Consider the following 20063-nt stretch of genomic DNA (forward strand, 5'->3'; position numbering starts at 1 on the left):
TAATCTCTCTAGTTTTTTTTAAAACTAGTTTGTTCATTTCTTAACAAAAGATATGAACTAAAAGTAGTCTTGAGAATCTTGCTAGTAAATTACGGAAGCTAACAAGCCCAATATATTAAATTTTTAACTGAATATATTTTTTTCCATTATTCATATAGTAGAATAAACTAAAAATTAACATGTCAAAAGCTACTTTATCTGATGTTAGATTTTAATAGGTTGATAAGTCATAATCAAATATATTTTTAATTTATTCATACAGTTAGAACTTAGAACGATAAAAAGAGCAAGTTAAGTGCTTTGGATATCATTTTTCGGCTCATCAATGCTAACCAAAAGATTAAATATCGCTAATGGGGTATTATTTTCTTATAAGGGGTATATTTCCATATTCTAATAACAATCAAATTTGTTGAATGCACCACGTTGAAAAAATAAGAACAGTTCAATTCAACTCCATACTAGTAATGTAGTTCAGACCATTTGGAAAGGTACCCAAAAACAAATATCAAGCTCAGCCAAAGTGGACAATATCATACTAATGCGGATTATTCACGGCTGGCGCGTGCTCAACAACATTTAATTTACATACAATCGGCTGGCGCGTGCTCAACAACATTTAACTTACATACAATCGTAAGGAGCCAATGTATTAATTTGAACATGCACAAAGTTGGTTGAATTTTCATCCACCTTAAATTTCAATTTTGTGTAAGAATTTGTTGCAAAATGCATAACATGAACTTCATAATCCCCATGAGGCAAATGTACGTCAAAAATGCCTTGTCCATCAGCCATAATTTCTTGAGTTTTTGGGGCCCAAACCTCCTTGATAATCTTATCAATTACATCCCCGTTTGGTGTGTTGCTGAAGTTCTGATCTGTTAAACACATTTTGCAGTCACTGCTGAAAGGTGAAGTGGGCCATATCACTATTCCTTTAACAGCAGGATGTCCATATCCTTCCCTTAGAACATCCTCCAAATAATCTTCCTGCATCAATTCATGTATTTTGAACATCTCATTATACCAATGTCAAATGACCCCTGCCTAGTCACATCTGCTAATTTTTGACCCAACTTGAAATTGACTCGAAAAACCGGACTAGAAATGACCCTTAGAACATGTCACTGTACCAATGTCAAAATTTGACCAGTAGCCCGAAAATGACCCAACTCAAAAATACTAGAAAAATCTAGACCAACACTACTGTAGCCTGAACTTGAAAATTTTGACCTGTTTTCTTAATTTTGTTAGCTTTTTCCGTTCCATGTGATAACAAATGGATGTTTTCAATTGTCCTATAGTTACGAACATGATGCAATTACACGTATATAAAAAGCGCAAATTAAATGATCAATTCATGATGTTACCTGATTGTCCCCTTTATCAACAAAGACTTCAGTAAGCCAAAGAGGGAATCCCATAGAAGCTAAGTAGTCCATTCCTGCTCTCATATAAGCAAAATTTGGCTGACCAGGGCCAAACCTTGACTGCAACCCTATTCCCATAGGCAAACTTGTATTACTCCCACTTCTGTTCCTATAATATGCTACTATGTTCTTCAATTTTCTTGCATATTTTGCTGGTATGGACATTTCATCTTTACTATACTCAATCGTGTTATACTCGTTCAAGAACAAAATCGGGGTTTGATCAAGCTTGTAAGTCCTAGCATAAAACTCTGCTGATGCATTTGCACCAAGTTTATCCTCATAAAAACTGAAATGCAAGTTTTCATTCACTACATCCCAATGAATCAATCTCCCTTTGTACCTTAAAACAATAGATTCCGTCCTTTTTTTGGCTGTTTCATTCAAGTCTCGAGGGGAGATTTCCCGGTTAATCCAAGTAGGTTGGTATATCGGATTGTCCCATACTATGTTATGGCCTCGCACATCGATGTTGTTTTGCTCACAAAATTTTAGCATGGCATCAGGTATAGTGTAGTCTTCGTGCCCTTGCGTTTGTTCGTTGAAGTACCATTTCATCTCGTTACCAAAAGCAGCGACAGAAAATCGGGAGGTGAACCAGTTTTGGTATTTGGTGTTGTTTAGGATGTTCAGGTTTATTTCACATCCTACAGGAAAACCTGGTTTAATTTGCTTGAGGATTATTTTTGATCCTGATATTGAAGTATTCTCTTGGTTTGTCACTTGAAATTTCACCTTATGCTTTCTTACCTACATGAATGAATGTCTGAAAGATTAATGTCTTAGTCTGAAAAAAACAGCTCAACTAAAAGCTTGAACTGATAGTCTTGGTATATACTCTATCACGTCCTCACATGAGAGCCCTTTGGGCAAGATGAGTAGATGTAATACATGTTTTCCTCGTACATGGGGCTGAGGATGGATAAGATTCGAACACGTGACCCTTTTGTCACGATGACTCTGATACCATTTTAACGAATCAATTCAACCAAAGTTTAAGCTGATGGTTGTAGCCTCAAGATATGTTATGTACTCATTTAGACCAAAAATTTGATAGATATAGGTGTATAGTATGTAATTTACCTTGGAAATGGTATTTTCTTGGTGTGATCTCCATTGCTTCTTGGTAAAAGGTTGCAGAGAGACATTATCAACCCAGATTTCAGAATTTGTGTTCTTTGTCTGCATTTATTACAATTCAACAACATTCAATTACACCAATGTCATTAAGTGGCTCCCGCTTAGCTGGGTTAAGGAGTCGAATGTACACAATTTAACCCTTTTTATACCAACGAGGTAATTCCTTATTGAACCTTGATAAAAAAAAAAACATCATTTTCAATTTCTCATAAATAAGAAGTGCACATAATGTACTGAATCGTTTCATTATTAGCCTATTATAATTCGAAACTTTAGAATAAAAAAAATCTTTGACCCTATCGAGGACAAAATATTGCTGAGAATAAAGGTGATGCATAACTTACCTCAAAAGTTAAATCAACTGGACCAGAAAAGGTTGCAACAATCCCACCTTTAAGCATGCTCCAGCACCCTTGCTCAGCTATTACTGTACCTCCATGAAGATATTCACCACTAGGGCTTCTAAATATAACAGATATTACTTCACTGCCTTCACTTATTTGAATCCAGGCTGTGCAACGATGGGTATTAGTAAACCGACAAAAAAGATAGAAAGTTGGAACTAGAGAACTTAAAAGAGGGTGAGAAAGACCAATAACTTGTGTAGGGAAGTAGTAAAAAGGATATGAAGGAGTTAGATTTATAAGTAAGATGCTAGAATATCAAAATGAATGAAGAAGATTTATGTGGACGACTACTGGAGCTAACTTCAATTTTTTGGATTAAGACTTTGACGTTGTTGATTGTTAGAGTAATTAACATTTCCTGGGGCCTCAACCATCAACTTAAGCTTTTGGTTGAGTTGGTTTCTTGACATGGATTTAGAAGCCAACGTGACAAGAGATCACAGGTTCAAATCTCAACCACCCCTCATTAAAAGTGGAATATTATGTGCCAGGTATAATGAGGGCCGCCTGTGCTGCATGCATCCACACTTCTAGCCCAAAGGGCTCTCGTGTAAAAGGGCGTGTTAGAGTATATAACATATCTTGGGGCCTCAACCATCAGCTTAAGCTTTTGGTTGAGTTGGTTCCTTGACATTGATGATGATTCACAACAAAGTACAAGATTGCTTAAATGTTAATGTTGATGTTGAGGAAGAAAAAAGATTAAAATTACCTGAAAAAGCATAAAGTTTTCCTTTTTGAAGCTGAACTCTCTGTGCTAGGCTATCATAAGGCTGAGTTCTGTTAACGATTGTGATGAATCTATTACCACTCTTTGTTGTTCTTTCTTCAATATTCCCATGTCCAAACACAGTCCATCCTTCACTGCCATGTTCAAATTCTGGATTTTGTATAATCCCTCCACCATAGGGAATCTTCCAAGCTTCTTCCAAACACTTCGAAAATGACAGTAAAAAATGAACCAAGTATGTATCAGAAAAAAAATAACAAGCAAACATGGTATTACAACAAGGTTCCATCATTCCGATGCTATTAAGTCGCTACTATATAGGTGGGATTTGAGGGGGTCAGAATTCAAATGATCCTTGATAGCATATGTTATCTGAAACGTTATATAGATAAGAAGTGCGTATAATTTAAATGAGTCGTTTTATTGCAGTTTATTATGTACCTCCGTCGTTGCTGAATAGTCATATGTCAAAGCATGAAGGGTGTTCCCTGCATCAGTTGAACAAAGATTCATAAATAACAGTAAGAAGTGCGTATAATTTAACGAGTTGTTTTATTGAAGCTTTACAGGCTACATGATGATTGAGGATATAACATTTAAAAAGTTCGCATTTTGACATGGCATCAGAAACTCATATCACGGACTCACGGGTTCTTTTAACCTATAGGGCTCTTGTAGTCTCATGCGAGGGGGGGTGCGAGGGGGCGATAGATAGAGTATATAACAAATTAGGGACTCAGCCATCAGCTTAAGCTCTTGGTTGATTTGGTTCGTTTGACAGTATTAGAGCTAATTTGCTGCAAAATGTGAAGAGTTTGAAGGCGAGCGAAAGAGAGAAGACCTAAATACAGTAGAATGAATGCATGCCATAAGTAGGAACTGATCTTCATTTCATAAATGAGTTCAATGCAATGTAAAAAAGAACCAAATTTTCTACATATGTTTGAATCTTAATATAGCATGTACAAAGAAGTAAGTCTTTGGATTACAAGCAAGAATAAATATTTGGATTATAAGGTAAAAAAACTTCACCAAATTTTATTGCCTATAGAAGAATTCTTTGAAAACTTACAAGCAAAATGTAAGATGTGACAAAATGGACACCTCTCATTGCTAATGTATAGTATCAATCAAACAAGCCTTTCATATGAGGTCATATTTGGACGATGAGATATTCGCTTAGAGCAACATCAATTCGAGTTGGGTCATATTCGAGTTCATTGATCATGGGTTGGTTCGATGAGTCGAGTCAATTTCAAGTAAGATCGAAATAGTTTATCTGGGTGAGATTTGAGTAGCACACTTGCTTGGATCCAACTCCAGCAAAATGAATTAAGTATAATCAATCAATATATGTGAATAAATGTCAATTTAAGTTAACTCAAGAACCTAAAGCCCTTTTTCAAATTTAAGCTAATTAAGTTGTCTTGGCAGCCAAGCATGATAGCAGTAAAAGGAACACAAGAACCATCTAGATGAATATCACAGAAATATGTAGTTTGAAACCTTCAAGAGTAAGGTAGGACTGTAGTAAAAGGAACAAAAAAAAACCCATATTTTTCATATAATTTCAAGACAAGTCATTTTTGGTTTACTCGTCTATTTATAGGGTTATAACCCACAACTTTTCCGGTTGGGTTTTGAGTTGATTGCGTATCAGATCCAAAATTGGCATCGAAAGTAAATGCATTCTAATATCACTTACAAATATGAATCAACATTTTTCCTCCTCAAAACTATCAAACAAGCCACCTAACACATGCCCTTCCTGTTTGCTAGCGAAAACCGACTTGGTATTTCAACCTATCCCCTACCTAAATAAGTTAGTATAGGTTGCGTTTTTTGACCCAATTGACAAAATGGATTGACCCAACCTAATCTATAAGTTCAAAAGATTTGATAAAGATTGAAAATTATCAACCTGAACATAACTCATCTTAACCTGAACATTAGGCAAGAAGTATAAGAAAGATATATAAAAATTATAATAAGTTAAAGAATAAAATTAATTTATAATGAAATGTATTAACTTATTATTTTGAAATGTAATCGTGTTAGATAAAATATAAATAATCTGAATAATTGATCAAATGAGCTAAACGATAATCCATCAAATAAATGGATTCGTTTTGATAATAAAAGATTCGGGTTGAACATTCTCAACCTATTTACTATTAACCCGAACAAAAACTTAACCCAACCCAACTTGATAAATTACTAGCCCTACTTATAATACACAATGAGCAATTTACTATTGTTCATGTAAATAGAAATGTTAAATATAGAAGATGGACCGGCATCATCAAATGGGACTTCACAGCATTCTATAATTTACATAATCAAAAAATCACATTCATTTTGAAGCCTTGGCTTCTCTTGAGCCATATCTAAAGACGGCGTCTGCAAGTTTAGCCATATCCTGGGCTTTCAACCTGCATTATACTATATGACAACGTAAAAAATGGCTGAAAAAGATGAGAAACGAACAATGATGCAGACGTTGACGACATCTAGCTCGATGTGAGCTCACTTCTTCGCAGATCCCGGAATTCTTTGTTTTTGCTTTTTATCGGTCTTTAGGTTTGGTTTCTTGTTCATCCTTTGGCTCGGCTTCCTGTCCGGCTTATTTTTATCTTCTGGTTTCTTTTTAGATGCATTCATCTCGTCTTCATACAAGGAAGCTCGTGCAAGCAATTTTGCCTCTATCATTTCTATGCGTTTTAAACGTTTGTTAAGACTTGAATCTTCTGATTTATCCAAACTGTATTTACCATCGGGACCTTTAACCAATTCATTAAAACCTTTTTTTTGCAAGTGTGCATCCTTTTGCTCAATGCCATCATCTTCATCTTCATCTTCATCTTCGTCTTCGCCCTCCACTAAGAAAGTAAAGCTACCCTCCGAACTCCGGTTGTATTCAACATAAGATAATCCTTCGGAACTAGCATCAAGTGGCTTCAGAACTTCACACTTTATAGGCTTCTCGAACTTACCAAAGGCAATACTTTTCCCCGAGAACATCTGAACAAACCTGTAAATAAACAGACGACACTATTTAACTCAAAATTTCGACAGAAGAATATCATCAGGAATTTATATACGGAGTATTTTATAGTATACTCTTTCGTCCCACTCAATTTGCCCCATTTTTCATTTTTATCCATCCAATGAATTTGCCCCATTTTTATTTTTGGATATGATCCTACCACTTTTACTCTATATTATCTCTTTTATTTCTAAATACCCCACCCACTATACCTAATTTCTTAGTCTATGTGCCAAAAGTCAATGCCATTGAGTCTTGCACCAGCGTGAACGGCATTTTTTGTTTATTTGTAGTTCTTTGGCTCATTCGTACAAATGATTGAAAATACATTTTTTCACTACCTCAATGCAATTAAGTGACTTCTACCTAAGCGAGATAGAAGGATCGGATGTACCGTGTACGTCACCTTACCCTCGTTAGTGATAACAAAGAAGCTATTTCAGATTGATCTTTAGTAGCAAAGGTCATCTACAACCTCGGATAAATAAGAAGCGCACATGATCTATAGTCCATTAGAATTTTTAAACTAAAGAACTATAAATGTTTGGCGGTTTTTGGCCCATCAAAATAAGGGACGATGGAAAAAACTAAAGAACTTGACCTTTGTTTACAACAATAACAATGTAAAAGCTGTACGAACAAATCCTAACCAAAAATTTCACTTGACGAACAATAAAAGCCGTTTAACACATTAAATTATTATTTAACCGAGAGACTACAAAAATCTTACATAACAATTGCTGTGAATAACATGGTATGCAGCAGAACGGACAGTGAAAAGAAAAATGGATACCTGTTTGCATCCTTCAGAGTCTTGAAATCCACAAAAGCAAAGCCTTTGCAGCGAGCATCCCTTGTCTTCTTATTTTCAAAATTCACAGGTGATATGTTCGTTATTCCAGGCACTCCTTCAAAGGCTGCCATTAGATCTTTGTAGATATTCTTCTTCTGAGGAAGGTTGTTGATACAAACACGAATCCCACTAGGAACACCTTCTGAAGCTGCAGACAGGAACTGAAATCGAGTCAGTGAACGTTATTGACTCTATACCATCATTCTTTGATTTTTGATCTTAACATGTAGAACAAACCACCCAATGAAGAGATAAAATAAACAAGTATGTGAAGTATGCACATAAAATAGTCCCGAAAGAAACTAACCATAAATCCAAACTACAGAAGTGTATGCAATGGACATTTGCATCTACATTAGTCTAATAGAGAGTCAAAGAGACGAAACTCCTTTCGATGATTATTGTTGATGAGAACATATGGTTTGGTGTATGGTGTCGGAAGGGCTGCATTGGAGTTGCATTGTTGATGGCTTGACACCAAGTTGTTAATGGTGTGCAAGGCTACGACATTCAGATGAGCACAACAGCTGCTCGAATGAACAAGAGCAAAGGCAAGCTACTGCCTGCTGGGAACCAATCCAGTCGAAGAGCAGCACACTCACCCAAATGAGAATTTTTCACGAGCAAGCATCCATCATCACAAGCAAGCATCTAATTACTGCTCCTTATCTTCTCGGGAAGGCATTTAACATGCTAGGGCGAGCGTCTGCTTGCCTGACACTTCATAGAACCTTCAGCTTTAGCATGCTTTATGTGCTCGAGTGAGCACATTACCGTGAACGCGTATTTTTCATAAATAAACGCGGTTTCAGTTTTTTGGTATAAATAACACAAGTTCTTGATCTCAACCACAAGGGAAGATATTTATTGAGTGAGCCACGTGCGGAACTCTCTTGAAAAATTCACGACTTTGGTGCTCAAACAAGTGAGAGTAATCACACATTGTAAATTTTAATCACTAGCAACTTCAATACAATTCCTTCCATTGTTTTTGGGTGGGTGTTATAGTCTTGGGTAATTTACTCAAATGACTCTCCTAGATCTTATGTCTTCTTGTTTTAGCTTCTCTAATTCCTCAATTATTCTTCTTCTTAACCTAGTTTCTACCATCTCTCTTACAAAATCAGAACCAAAATGCCAAAATCCAAACATAGAGCTTTTGTTTTGGAGCATCTAAATCTAGCATACAGGCTTAAAATGCAAGACTACATATCATTAAGACCACTGCAAAAATAAGCAACCTCCAGTTACATTCATGTTTATTAGCATTTTTCTCATAATCCCACAGAACAAATCAAAACAACCAACAATGAACAATCAACTATCTTTTTCTACTAAACTCATGAATCCAATTCCAAAACCTCAGTATAGTGAACACCCTGCAGCAGCGTTCCTTAGGGTAGTTTTGAGGTGCAATTGCCTAGGGCCCAAGTCATGAAAGCCCAAATTGAGTTAATCCTAGTATTTGCATAAGTACAGTGGCTTCTAGCATGGGTGGAACTTACAGCACAAGGTTTTTAGTTAAGCATATGACCACTGAACTACATAATTGGAGAGAAAAATCGAAACTTTACTTATGTAAGGTTTTTTTTTTTATTTTTCTCCTATGGCCAAAAAATTGTGCACTGACACCCTGAATTCATAAACAACATAATAACACATCATGTCATTCAATTTTCAACAACACATTAAGTACCAAAAATTAAGGGTAACAACAAACAACCAAAAACAAGATTATATACCTTTGAACAACTCATCCTGGATCTCATTCTTGGACTTGGGAATTTTACCTTCTTTCTTAAGCTTATCAAATTTTTCAATGTGAGTTTTTAAACTTTGTGCAATTTCTTCAAGTATTTTATCCTCAAGTGAAGCATCATACTCTTTCCCTTCACCAAACCCTTTTGGTTTTTTCTCAAGCCATTCATTCATCTTATGGACTGGAACCATCAACTCATCATTATCTTCTTCAAATTCTTCATCATCATCATCATCATCAAACTCAAACCCATCTTCTATAACTTCAAATTTTTCAATTTCTTCGAGTTTTATTTCATCAAAATAATCAATCTTTTTCTTTTTTTGAGCAAATAAGCAAAACCCAGTTCGACCCTGAGAAAGAAAAATATATATATTGAGATGGGTGTTTTTGAAATTGATCATTTGAACATCAAAATGTAATAACAAGGATGATAGAATAGTAGGGAGTTTAAGAAATTTAGACTAACCGATAAAGATAACGATAATGAAGAGTAATTGGAGAATGAATATGGTAAAAAAGGAAGCTTCTTTAGAGCTAATGGCGGCGCTGAGGGCGGTGAGAAAGTTCGTACGCCAAGCATCCTTGGGGATAGTGAGACTGAGAGTGTGCAGAGAGAAAAGAGAATAGAAATGAAGTTATTCTTGTAGTTTTAGGGGTACTCTCTTGAAATGAAGAGGGGGGACTGGGGAGGAGCTTGATATCCAAATCCTTATTAAAATCTTTTGCATATTTTAGGACACTATGTGATGTTAATACTTGGACTTTTTTTGGCTAAATTTGAATTAATTAAGTAATTTTCAATAAATAAAAATGTAGAAGGAGTTAAAAATAAAATTTTAACTTTTCTTTATATTTTTAAGTGTTTTGAGTTTTACTCTAGTTAAAAGGGTAAATTGTGTAAAATAAACCAACTTTTTTTTCAATACTCTGAAAATAAATCTATTTATTGATTATATTTAGGAAAAATTATTTCTAAAAAGCCAATTTTTTGGCCATCTGCACGTAAAAGGCCAACGTTTTATTTATTCTTTAAAAATCCAACCTTTTACTCATTTTTGTAAAGAAAAAGTTTTCAAGTAATGCTTACCTATTATAACCGGTTAACCTAGGTAATTCAAAAAAGTAAATAAAATTAATATTTTAGCCTAAACTCTTCACTTTCCCTGAAAATTTTCATTGAATGTCTTTCTCTGTTTTCTCTCACCCTCTTCATTCTCCCTGTTTGTTGAAGCTACAAATGAGTGGCTGCAGATCTTTTTCTTGTGGATGTAGTGTAAACTCAGGTAATGTTAAGAGGTTATCACAACTTAACAGAAAAATTAAGAACTGTCCGTAGGGAATCAAACAGAGAAGAGAAATTCTATTCTTACCCAAATTGGCCAATAAGTTGATAAAGTTCCTTCGTATTTTAGTTGTTATTGTATAAAAGTGTTAATTTTGTTTTTATTTTGTTTTCAAGAATGGTGATTGTCTCTTTCTTTGAGTGGAAAAAACAATATGGTATGTTATGAGAAGATAAAGCCCAACCTAAAGAGTGAAACCTAATTTATAAGCAAAATTCGGATAATTATCAGTCAAACAATGAAGTATCAATTGAGAATTTAAAGTTAATAACCTACTTTTGTTGTGATGTTTTTCTCGAAATCTTCTTTGTAATACCTAAGAAATAAATGTTACCTTAACATTATGCTTAAACCTCCGTTACAGGAATGCTGAAGGTTGGATTATTTTTTGTTAAAGAAGGCAATTGCATGTGTGAAGAAGAAGAAGATGGTAAATAAGTTAAACTGACAGCTATGACTTGGTTGATAGGAATTTAATAATTTTATCGGTGACTAGTAAAATAACTCTTTTTTTGCAAAAAATGAGCAAAAGGTTGTATTTTTATAGAATAAATGAAACGTTGGCCCTTTATTTGCAGATGGTCAAAAAGTTGGCTTTTTAGTTATAATTTTTTCTTATTTTTAAATAAACAATCTATTTGTTATAATTGCTGAAAATAAACTGGCTGAGTATTGTTCGTTCATAATTGCTTGATCACAAAAAAGCTTTAAAAATAATTATAAATAGGTTATTTTTAGTAAATATATCTAATAAATAAATTTATTTGAAAAAATAAATTATTTTCAGCAAATTGTACAAATATATTAGTTTATTATTTACGATTATCCCTATGTAAAAACCTCATTTTCGCTTTTATTCCATTAAAATTATTACTTTTATTTTAAAAACCTCATTTTCGCTTTTATTCCATTAAAACTATTACTTTTATACTCTTTACGTTATTCAATTAAGCAGAATAAACGAAAAACTTTTTTCTCCCCTTCCCGAGTGAGTATGATTTGCATCATCGTCGACTTCTACAACATTCAAGGTTTCCAGTTTCAGCTGTAATTTCGTCATTTTCGTGAAATTTAAAGCAATTCCCACCATATTTTATTCAGAGAAAGAAACATAGTAGCAAAGAATTGATCTAAAATACAGATCCCAGACAAGGGTAAAGAAGGAGAAGAAAAATGGTGTTGATTAGTGCAGTTAGAGATTACATCAATCGAATGCTTCAAGATATCTCTGGCATGAAGGTTCTAATTCTCGATCCTTCCACGGTAATTGATTTTCCCACCCTTTTCCTTTCCTGGGTTCTTGAATTTGTTATTTTTGATCATCATTTGGGAAACCATCATCATCCCGCCCATAGGAACTATGATAGCGATTATAAAATTAGATTATTCTTAAATTTATGTTCAAATTGTTGATGGATAACGACAAACCACATAGAGTTGTTCTTAATTTGGCTAAATGTATCCTAGAATATTAGATTCTTTATGTGTGGTATTATGCTTTCAATACACTATTTTAGGGTTGCAAGATATGAACTTTCTTGAAAGTTAGCTTTTCGTGATTGATAGTGATGAATCAAAATCAGAGTTTTCAAATGAACATTCCAACTTGTGCTTGAAATTTTCTATGCCTTTTTAGGATCTTAAAATAGTAAAGTTCTTGGATAGTAGTATTGGTTCTTGTAGTTGATTTGAAATGGATAGACTTGAAAGTATTTGAGCTTTTTGGATATCTCTTCTGCGTAGCCTTCTTTTTAAGATTGATTTGGCTAGTGACCATTAACTGTTTCATTCTTAGAGATGTGATGAATTTTTTCACTCATTATTGTTGACCTAATGCAACTCTCCTCTTTTTCAAAACTAGAACTATGATCATTGTTGAAAAAAAGCTTGTGATGAAGAATGAACAATGCAATGAAATTTTACGTTGGTTATCTCATAAATCATTCTAGTTTCCTTGGGTATATAGGGTCAAGTATTTTGGTAGTTTTTTTGTTATTTATTGGAAAATGGGAAGAAAGATTGAACAATATGGATACGATTTGATAGCATCACGGGCCCTATAGTTTATAAGTTGCTCCTTCCTACGGGTTGCATTAAACCCTTTTCTATCTATTAGTGCTCAGAAATATCATCTATGTTTACACCAGTTTTATTTAAACCTACATGATTGTGCAAGCAGCACAATATGCTCTTACCGAGTCAGGACTCAGGAAGCAAGAATAAGTGATCTTCGAAAGAGGTTTAAGCAAGAATACCTTACCATGGAAAGCCATGTGTCTGTTAAAGAGTGACTGAGATAGCGTTTAGTCTATGTTGATGTGGTATATCAGCATTCACAGTTGTAGTTTAAAAACAAATAAAACCATTTTTTACGAGTAGGGATCATAAGTCATTTGTTTACTTAGATATTTTTAACAATTCTACAACCATACTCTGCTTGACATAATCTCTTGAAGTCAAGTGAAGAGGATCTTTTATAATTTTGCTCATGAATGTTTATTGCCTGCTGGTCTCATTGATCTTGCATGACTTGAATTTTTAAAAACTTATAGTAGATTTAGATAAACTCTTTAGCAAGCCTACTATGATTTCTATGTGTGACATTGTACTGTTTTAATGTTGCTTCATTGAATTCATTACTTCTTATGTTTATAATGTGCTTGAGATTTTGCATCTCATATATGTGTTAGAAACTGTGGTGCTTTCTTGGACAGCTTACAAAAGAAAAATGTATGTTTAGATTAGAGGTGTTCATTCGGGTCATCTGGTCGATTACGATTAGGTGATTCGGGTCGGTTCAAAATCGATTCTTATGTCCACATTGATTTTTACATTACTCATTTTGAAGTTGGGTCAAGGGAGTTTTTTTTAGAGTCGGGTAAATATCGGGTCTTCAGGTCTGTTTTGAACACCTCTACATCTAATTGAGTTTGTTAGTTACTTACCACAATGACGTGATGCCTTTTTACAGGTTAGTGTTGTTAGTGTTGTCTACAGTCAGTCTGATCTTCTGAAGAAGGAAGTCTTTTTGGTGGAACTGGTAGACTCAATCTCTAAGTCAAAGGAATCCATGTCTCATCTTAAAGCTGTGTACTTCCTTAGATCTACATCTGAAAACATCCAACACTTGAAGCGTCAGCTCGCTAGCCCTAGATTCGGGGAATATCACCTTTGTAGGTTACAACATATATTTGATATCACTCTAATTACTTAACTCTCTTATAGTATCTGTAGCTATCTCTTTAGACTTGCTAATTGATTCGAAGATGCATTTGAGCGGGCAATTTAATTTTTCTCCCTCTTTCTGCAGTTTTTTCCAACATACTGAATGATACCCAGATTCACATTCTAGCAGATACTGATGAACATGAAGTTGTGCAGCAAGTTCAGGTATCAAATACGAAGGAAATATTAATGCTTTGTGTTTCACAGTTTAACTCTTTAATGACATTGTAAGAGAGGGAAAATGAAATTGATTTTGATGGAAAGGAATATAAATTTCACTTGGGGGCAAATTCTTGCCGTTTCGTCTATCTCTTCGAGTTTCCTTATCCTCAATCCTGTGAAATTTCCCGAAGAATGTTATCTGACATGCTATGTTACTCAGACTCTTCATTTTGCTTCACGTACCTGTGTCCGATCCTTGATCCTCGGACATTGGTATGGCACTTAGACACTTCACTTTAGGCGTAAATTTGAATATCTAGACGTATCCGATACTTGGGCACGTACTAGTATCCAACATCAGTACCCGAATCCAAGTAAAATGGCGGTCTATCTCCCTAAGTTTCATTGGATATAAGTGTCGAGCTAATCTGAATTCTGTATTTTCAAGATTCTTATCCTTCTTTGTGAGAAGCTGAAATCTTTCAATTGAATGTCACAGGAATTTTATGCCGACTTTGTTTCTGTGGATCCTTATCATTTCTCGCTCAATATATCTTCAAACCACTTTTATATGCTTCCAGTGGCTATGGATCCTTCAAATCTGCAACACTATTGTGACCGAATTGTTGATGGTATATCAGCAGTTTTCCTTGCGCTAAAACGCCGACCTGTTATCAGATACCAGAGAACATCTGATATTGCAAAAAGAATAGCACAGGAAACTTCGGTAAGTCTACTTGCAGATCAGGAAATGGTCTTCTAATCTGCACATTGTTTTTGTAAATTTCTAAACGAAATTTTCTTAGAAAGTCAAAGATGATTTCTCATAGATTGTTTTGTTTGTTCTTAAGAGAATGCAATTGAGTTGTTCTAATACAAATATTTTCTGCATTATTTTTAAAATTATTTTTTTGAGGAATAATTAGTAAGTATTTAAATGTTTAAGTTTTGTATTACAGAAACTCATGTATCAGCAAGAAAGTGGTCTGTTTGCTTTTAGGAGATCAGAAACGTTGTTGCTGGTACTGGATAGAAGGGAGGATGCAGTTACTCCACTTCTTAATCAATGGACATATCAGGTACTTCGGAGCTATGCATATCACTCTTTGTCTGATTCTTGCGAGCTGCGAGCTGCTCAACTTTTGTAAGTGTCATTAAATGTAGGTGTGAGCAAGAAAGTTTTAACTTTTTAACTCTTATGTTTTATAGGCAATGGTTCATGAGTTGATAGGAATTCAAGATAACAAAGTTGATTTGAAAAGTTTCGGAAAAGTTCCGAAAGATCAGCAGGTAAGTATTACCCGGTTGTAGTCCTTTTCTTCTAATGAGTGCATTGGGAATTGGGATGAACTCTACTTCTGTTTTCAGGAGGTTGTTCTGTCGTCAGAGCAAGATTCGTTCTTCAAAGCTAATATGTATGAGAACTTTGGAGACATTGGAATGAATATCAAGCGCATGGTTGATGAATTTCAGCAAATTGCAAAGAGTAACCAGAACATCCAGACCATCGGTATAATATAGTTTCATTTTTCGTTTGTTGTATCTTATATTGACCCAATTTTTTATGTCGTCATTCATTCATGGAGTTCCATGATATGCAGAGGACATGGCTAAATTTGTTGATAATTACCCCGAGTATAGAAAAATGCAAGGGAATGTTTCAAAACATGTCACACTTGTGACAGAAATGAGCAAGATAGTTGAAGAAAGAAAGCTCATGTTAGTGTCTCAAACAGAACAAGAATTGGCTTGCAATGGTGGTCAAGGTGCTGCATTTGAGGTTGTGGAACAGTGAGCTTTCCGTTATCTTTTCTTTTCTCATTTTTCTGTTCACAATTTTAGTCAATTACGGGTATTATTGTAGTTGGAGGAGATACTTGAACAGGGTGCTCTTGCATGATGAGATCTAGAAAAGATGCTATAGTCACTAGTTATATATTATGTGGCTTTGCGATGCTCAAGCACCTATTGGTTCTTTTCACGAGAAGCCCTCTATTGCTCAGATGCTTATGTACGCTTGAGCACCACTCTTTTGTGCAGTCTCTTCTTCGTGGATTCCGTTTGTATTATGACATGTACATAATTCAGACGCGTTAATAAATTCGAACATCGGATTTCTTGTGGCCAATCAAAATGTGTGAAATCTCCTAAATATTTGTATTCACAATTTGCTACCTGTTTTTGTTATATTAGCCCAAAAATGCACCATTTGCACTTGCCTATTCGTGTATTTGGCGATTTGCAGGATTTAATTAGAATTAGAAATTATTCTGTCCTTAAAAGAACTGCGTTCTAGGCTGTTCCAAGTGGTATTTCATAGTTTAGGCTGATATTTGGCGATACAACAACCGCATCATCTCCGTAACCGCATCCCTGTGTCTGTTATTGCAACCATGACCATTGCTGCGTTTTTGCACTATGACTTAACCTTGCAAGTATTTCCGAACTTATGTTTTCTATGTGGTTGTTTGCCTATGCATATATGTTCACATATGTTGTAATGAAACGATGCTGAATGACTTCATGTTTCCTCGACAGTTCCTTTAGAAATGTTTTTGGTCCATGATCTTTTGTCTAATCTAGAGACATTTCTAGGTAAATGGCTGTGTATCTAATGCATATATATGCCCTGTAGGCTGTTACAAATCTTCTGAACAATGAGCATGTCTCTGATATTGATCGCTTACGGTTGGTAATGCTGTATGCATTACGTTATGAGAAGGAAAATCCTGTCCAGTTAATGCAACTTTTCAACAAGCTTGCTTCAAAATCTGCAAAACACAAGCCTGGGGTAATGAGTCGTTTTTCATATCTTTTTTTCGGTAGAATAGCTTAATGAATCGTACTTGTTCTGAGGTATAGTGGTACACCTTATGCTAATCTAAATCTTACATGTTCGTCCACATTTTCGAGGTGACAGCTGGTACAGTTTCTCTTGAAGCAAGCAGGTGTTGATAAGCGTACAGGGGACCTGTTTGGGAATCGGGATTTATTAAATATCGCACGCAATATGGCCCGTGGACTAAAGGTTCAAAATCTTATCAGAAAGCATTTGTTTAATAAGACATTCTATAGCTTTGAGATTAACCTATGAATCGGGGATTTGTAGGGTGTCGAGAATGTGTATACCCAACACCAACCTCTTCTGTCCCAGACTATGGAAAGTATTTCAAAGGGTCGATTGCGAGATATTGACTATCCATATGTTGGAAATCACGTCCAGCCCGGAAGGTAAGTCTTCGAGAATAGTTTTGTAATGTTTCAATCAATATCCGGAGAGTTTGAGCTGTTGGATACTGCTTGTAGTTTGGTGCATGTCCTACCAAGAGAATCGTGTTGGCTTCAGGGTCGGCCCTATAAGGGGGCAAGAGGGGGCTGTGCCCCGGGCCCATCCAAATATGTTAGAAAAACACGCTTTAGTAGTTGATAGTTAATGGCCCATAATAGTATATTTAATAGTTGGGGCCCATAATTAATATTTTGCCCCGGGCCTCACAAATCTCAGGGCTGGCCCTGGTTGGACTATTCATGACTATATTGCGATGTGCTCTGTGCAGGCCACAAGATGTTGTCATTTTTATTGTTGGTGGGACTACCTATGAAGAATCGCGCTCTGTTGCACTGTTTAATTCCACCAATCCTGGGATTCGTTTTATACTAGGAGGCACAACAATTCTCAACTCTAAAAGGTATGCCTCTTGTCGACATTGCCTGTTTTACTTGAGACATGCGCGACTGATGGGAATCGAGGATCGCTGTGAAGTTACATATAGTGCCAAATGTCGGATGCGGTTGCGGTTGAGATCATGGTCGCAAAAATGCGGTCAATGCGGATAGTTTTGTGATTATCATGACTTAAATTGTTTTCGTGGTAGTCTTAAATACCTTAACGATAAAATCGTAATGCGTTGATGCAGACAATAGTTGGCAAGATTTTGCGCATGCAAACTTTTCGAGTATAGTTTTTTGCTTTTCAGTTCTTCTGTTTACGCTACTCTGTGAAATTCGGAATGTTAAAATATTATTTTGAATCTGATATAGGTTCTTGAAAGACCTCGAAGACGCTCAGAGAATCATTCGGTCCAGCAGCACTTTAGTATAAAACATACAATTCTCTTTGTAGTACCAAAATCATGTGCAGGCAATGTAGCTATTAGCTCAGGAATTCTTTTCACCACTAGCCGAGTCAAATGCGGAATACTTAAAAGTTCAAACCTTCGGTTGATGGAAGCGTATCTAGGTCTTAGCGAATCCCATTATACGTACGAGGCCTCAATTTTCCTGCAATTGTACCAACTATTGGACTTTGAAATCTCGACGACGACACACCACCGGTCTCTTTTGTTAATGTTGAGGATCTTTGTTGAATTATGTTCTTTGACTTGAAAGGGAAGTTGTATCTATGAAGTGAGGATTGATGTAAAATGTATTTCTTTTTGAGATATAATTGAAACAGGAAAATGAAAGAGAAATGATTTCTTTCTTTTGATATTGGTGAAATTTTGGACACTGTTTTCGAGCAGTATATTGGGTTGATGATGATAATGATATTGGTCAAACTACACATATTGATGGCCTTGCTAGACATACTATAAAAAAATAAAAATAAAAAAAAAAGTTAGACTAAAGAGAATTGAAGGATGTCCGGTTCGAGAAATAAAACATGTTCTTGGAATATTGTCTTCTTTAATTTTCGTTGTTTGGTTTGATAAAGGATTTAAAATGGAACGGTTGGATGAAAAGTGTTTTCAACTTTTTTTGCAAATATTTTCACATAATTTAGGAGGAAATCAAATTTTCTTTACTATTTTATCATTAAAGTCTTCATTTTCTCACTTTTAGCTCAATCGTTTTTTATCAAACGAAACAAAAAAAAATTAAATATATAGGATTCTTTTTCGGAATTTTATCTCACCCACACATAGCTTGAATATTCGAAAATATAGAATATAATGAAAATATGAATTTTTTTTGTTTTGTGATGTGATGCAGTGAAAAATAATAGAAAATGCTAATATTAATATTTTTTTTTACAATATTAATAATGTTTCTTTACTTATTGATAAAAGAAAATTTTTTCTATGACAAAATAGAGAAAAAAAAATTGAAAACAATTTTTAATGATAAAAAAAAGATAAATATTACTCCATAAAATTAGGGAGAGGGGAAAAAAATTACCGACCAGGCTAATTCCCGGAATCTTTCAAAAAAAAGACTAACTCCCGAAACGTATAAATACTTCGATTGAAAGAAGGAAAAACAAAAGTCGCCCAAACATCAACATTCCCGGAATCCGAAACCCGATTAGGGTTTATTTCATTTAAATTGATCAACTTTTGCCGCCTTTATTCTTCTGGATGAATGTCTCTTTTCGTTTGAGGTGATTTTGATTTTTTTTTTTTTAATGTTTCGTAGCTTAACTCAAAAAGGAGGAAAAACGGAAAACATAAGTTTTGATTTGTTTACGTTACTGTTCATTCAATTATTTATCCTTGATCGTTATTTATCCTTCTTTCTTCGTTACAACAATGTCATCAATGCTAAAACCTTGATTTATGTTTAGATGGCTATTTATGATACCCTATTTGAGACCATTATTCTAATCACTAATCAGACACTTTTTGTTGTTTTGAAGCCATTTTCATTTATTGATTTGGTCATCCAGTCATAAGATTCATAATTATACTGTTGAATTGGATGAAAAGATTCTGGCGATTATTAGGTTAATCAGGATGAAAGTTTGGCCTATATTGTTTGATTTCGTCTTGCATGCTAGAGTTTTTTAAAATTTTAGATTTTGGAACTGTGAAATGATTCCTTCATTCATGTTTTTTGGCACAGGTTAAATAGATTGAAGCTACTAAATTAGGGGTTTATGATCTTTTTTCAGTTACTTGATGAGGTCGAAAGCTTATATTTTGATTACTTGAGGTTTAGTGTGCATGTGAAGCTTTCTATTAGT

General features: G+C 34.8%; 3 protein-coding genes across 4 annotated transcripts; 1 reads left to right on the plus strand and 2 right to left on the minus strand.

Moving 5' to 3' along the window:
- Positions 1-344: 344 nt before the first annotated feature.
- On the minus strand, positions 345-4658 carry LOC130823154 (endo-1,4-beta-xylanase 5-like). The gene is made up of 7 exons (XM_057687781.1): positions 4552-4658; positions 4152-4198; positions 3693-3915; positions 2918-3084; positions 2517-2615; positions 1374-2183; positions 345-993 (listed from the first exon to the last, which is right to left on the minus strand). The coding sequence occupies exons 1-7, from the start codon at positions 4598-4600 to the stop codon at positions 625-627; spliced, it is 1764 nt and encodes a 587-aa protein (XP_057543764.1). The 5' UTR covers positions 4601-4658; the 3' UTR covers positions 345-624.
- Positions 4659-5762: 1104 nt separating this feature from the next.
- Positions 5763-10078, minus strand: LOC130823164 (uncharacterized). 2 transcript variants are annotated; one of them, XM_057687799.1, is made up of 4 exons: positions 9838-10078; positions 9400-9721; positions 7550-7757; positions 5763-6741 (listed from the first exon to the last, which is right to left on the minus strand). In XM_057687799.1, the coding sequence occupies exons 1-4, from the start codon at positions 9949-9951 to the stop codon at positions 6237-6239; spliced, it is 1149 nt and encodes a 382-aa protein (XP_057543782.1). In that variant the 5' UTR covers positions 9952-10078; the 3' UTR covers positions 5763-6236. The 2 variants fall into 2 exon arrangements, with proteins under 2 accessions (XP_057543782.1, XP_057543772.1); XM_057687789.1 differs by having other exon boundaries at positions 9352-9721; positions 9838-10077.
- Positions 10079-11630: 1552 nt separating this feature from the next.
- LOC130822791 (vacuolar protein sorting-associated protein 45 homolog) lies at positions 11631-18626 on the plus strand. Its single transcript, XM_057687685.1, has 13 exons — positions 11631-11977; positions 13686-13887; positions 14025-14104; positions 14601-14828; positions 15061-15180; positions 15311-15391; positions 15470-15611; positions 15703-15881; positions 16737-16892; positions 17022-17129; positions 17211-17332; positions 17659-17790; positions 18143-18626. Exons 1-13 carry the CDS (start codon positions 11888-11890, stop codon positions 18201-18203), a joined length of 1701 nt encoding a protein of 566 aa, XP_057543668.1. The 5' UTR covers positions 11631-11887; the 3' UTR covers positions 18204-18626.
- Positions 18627-20063: the final 1437 nt, after the last annotated feature.

Source organism: Amaranthus tricolor, chromosome 1, assembly GCF_026212465.1.
Source record: "Amaranthus tricolor cultivar Red isolate AtriRed21 chromosome 1, ASM2621246v1, whole genome shotgun sequence".
Lineage (NCBI taxonomy): Eukaryota > Viridiplantae > Streptophyta > Magnoliopsida > Caryophyllales > Amaranthaceae > Amaranthus > Amaranthus tricolor.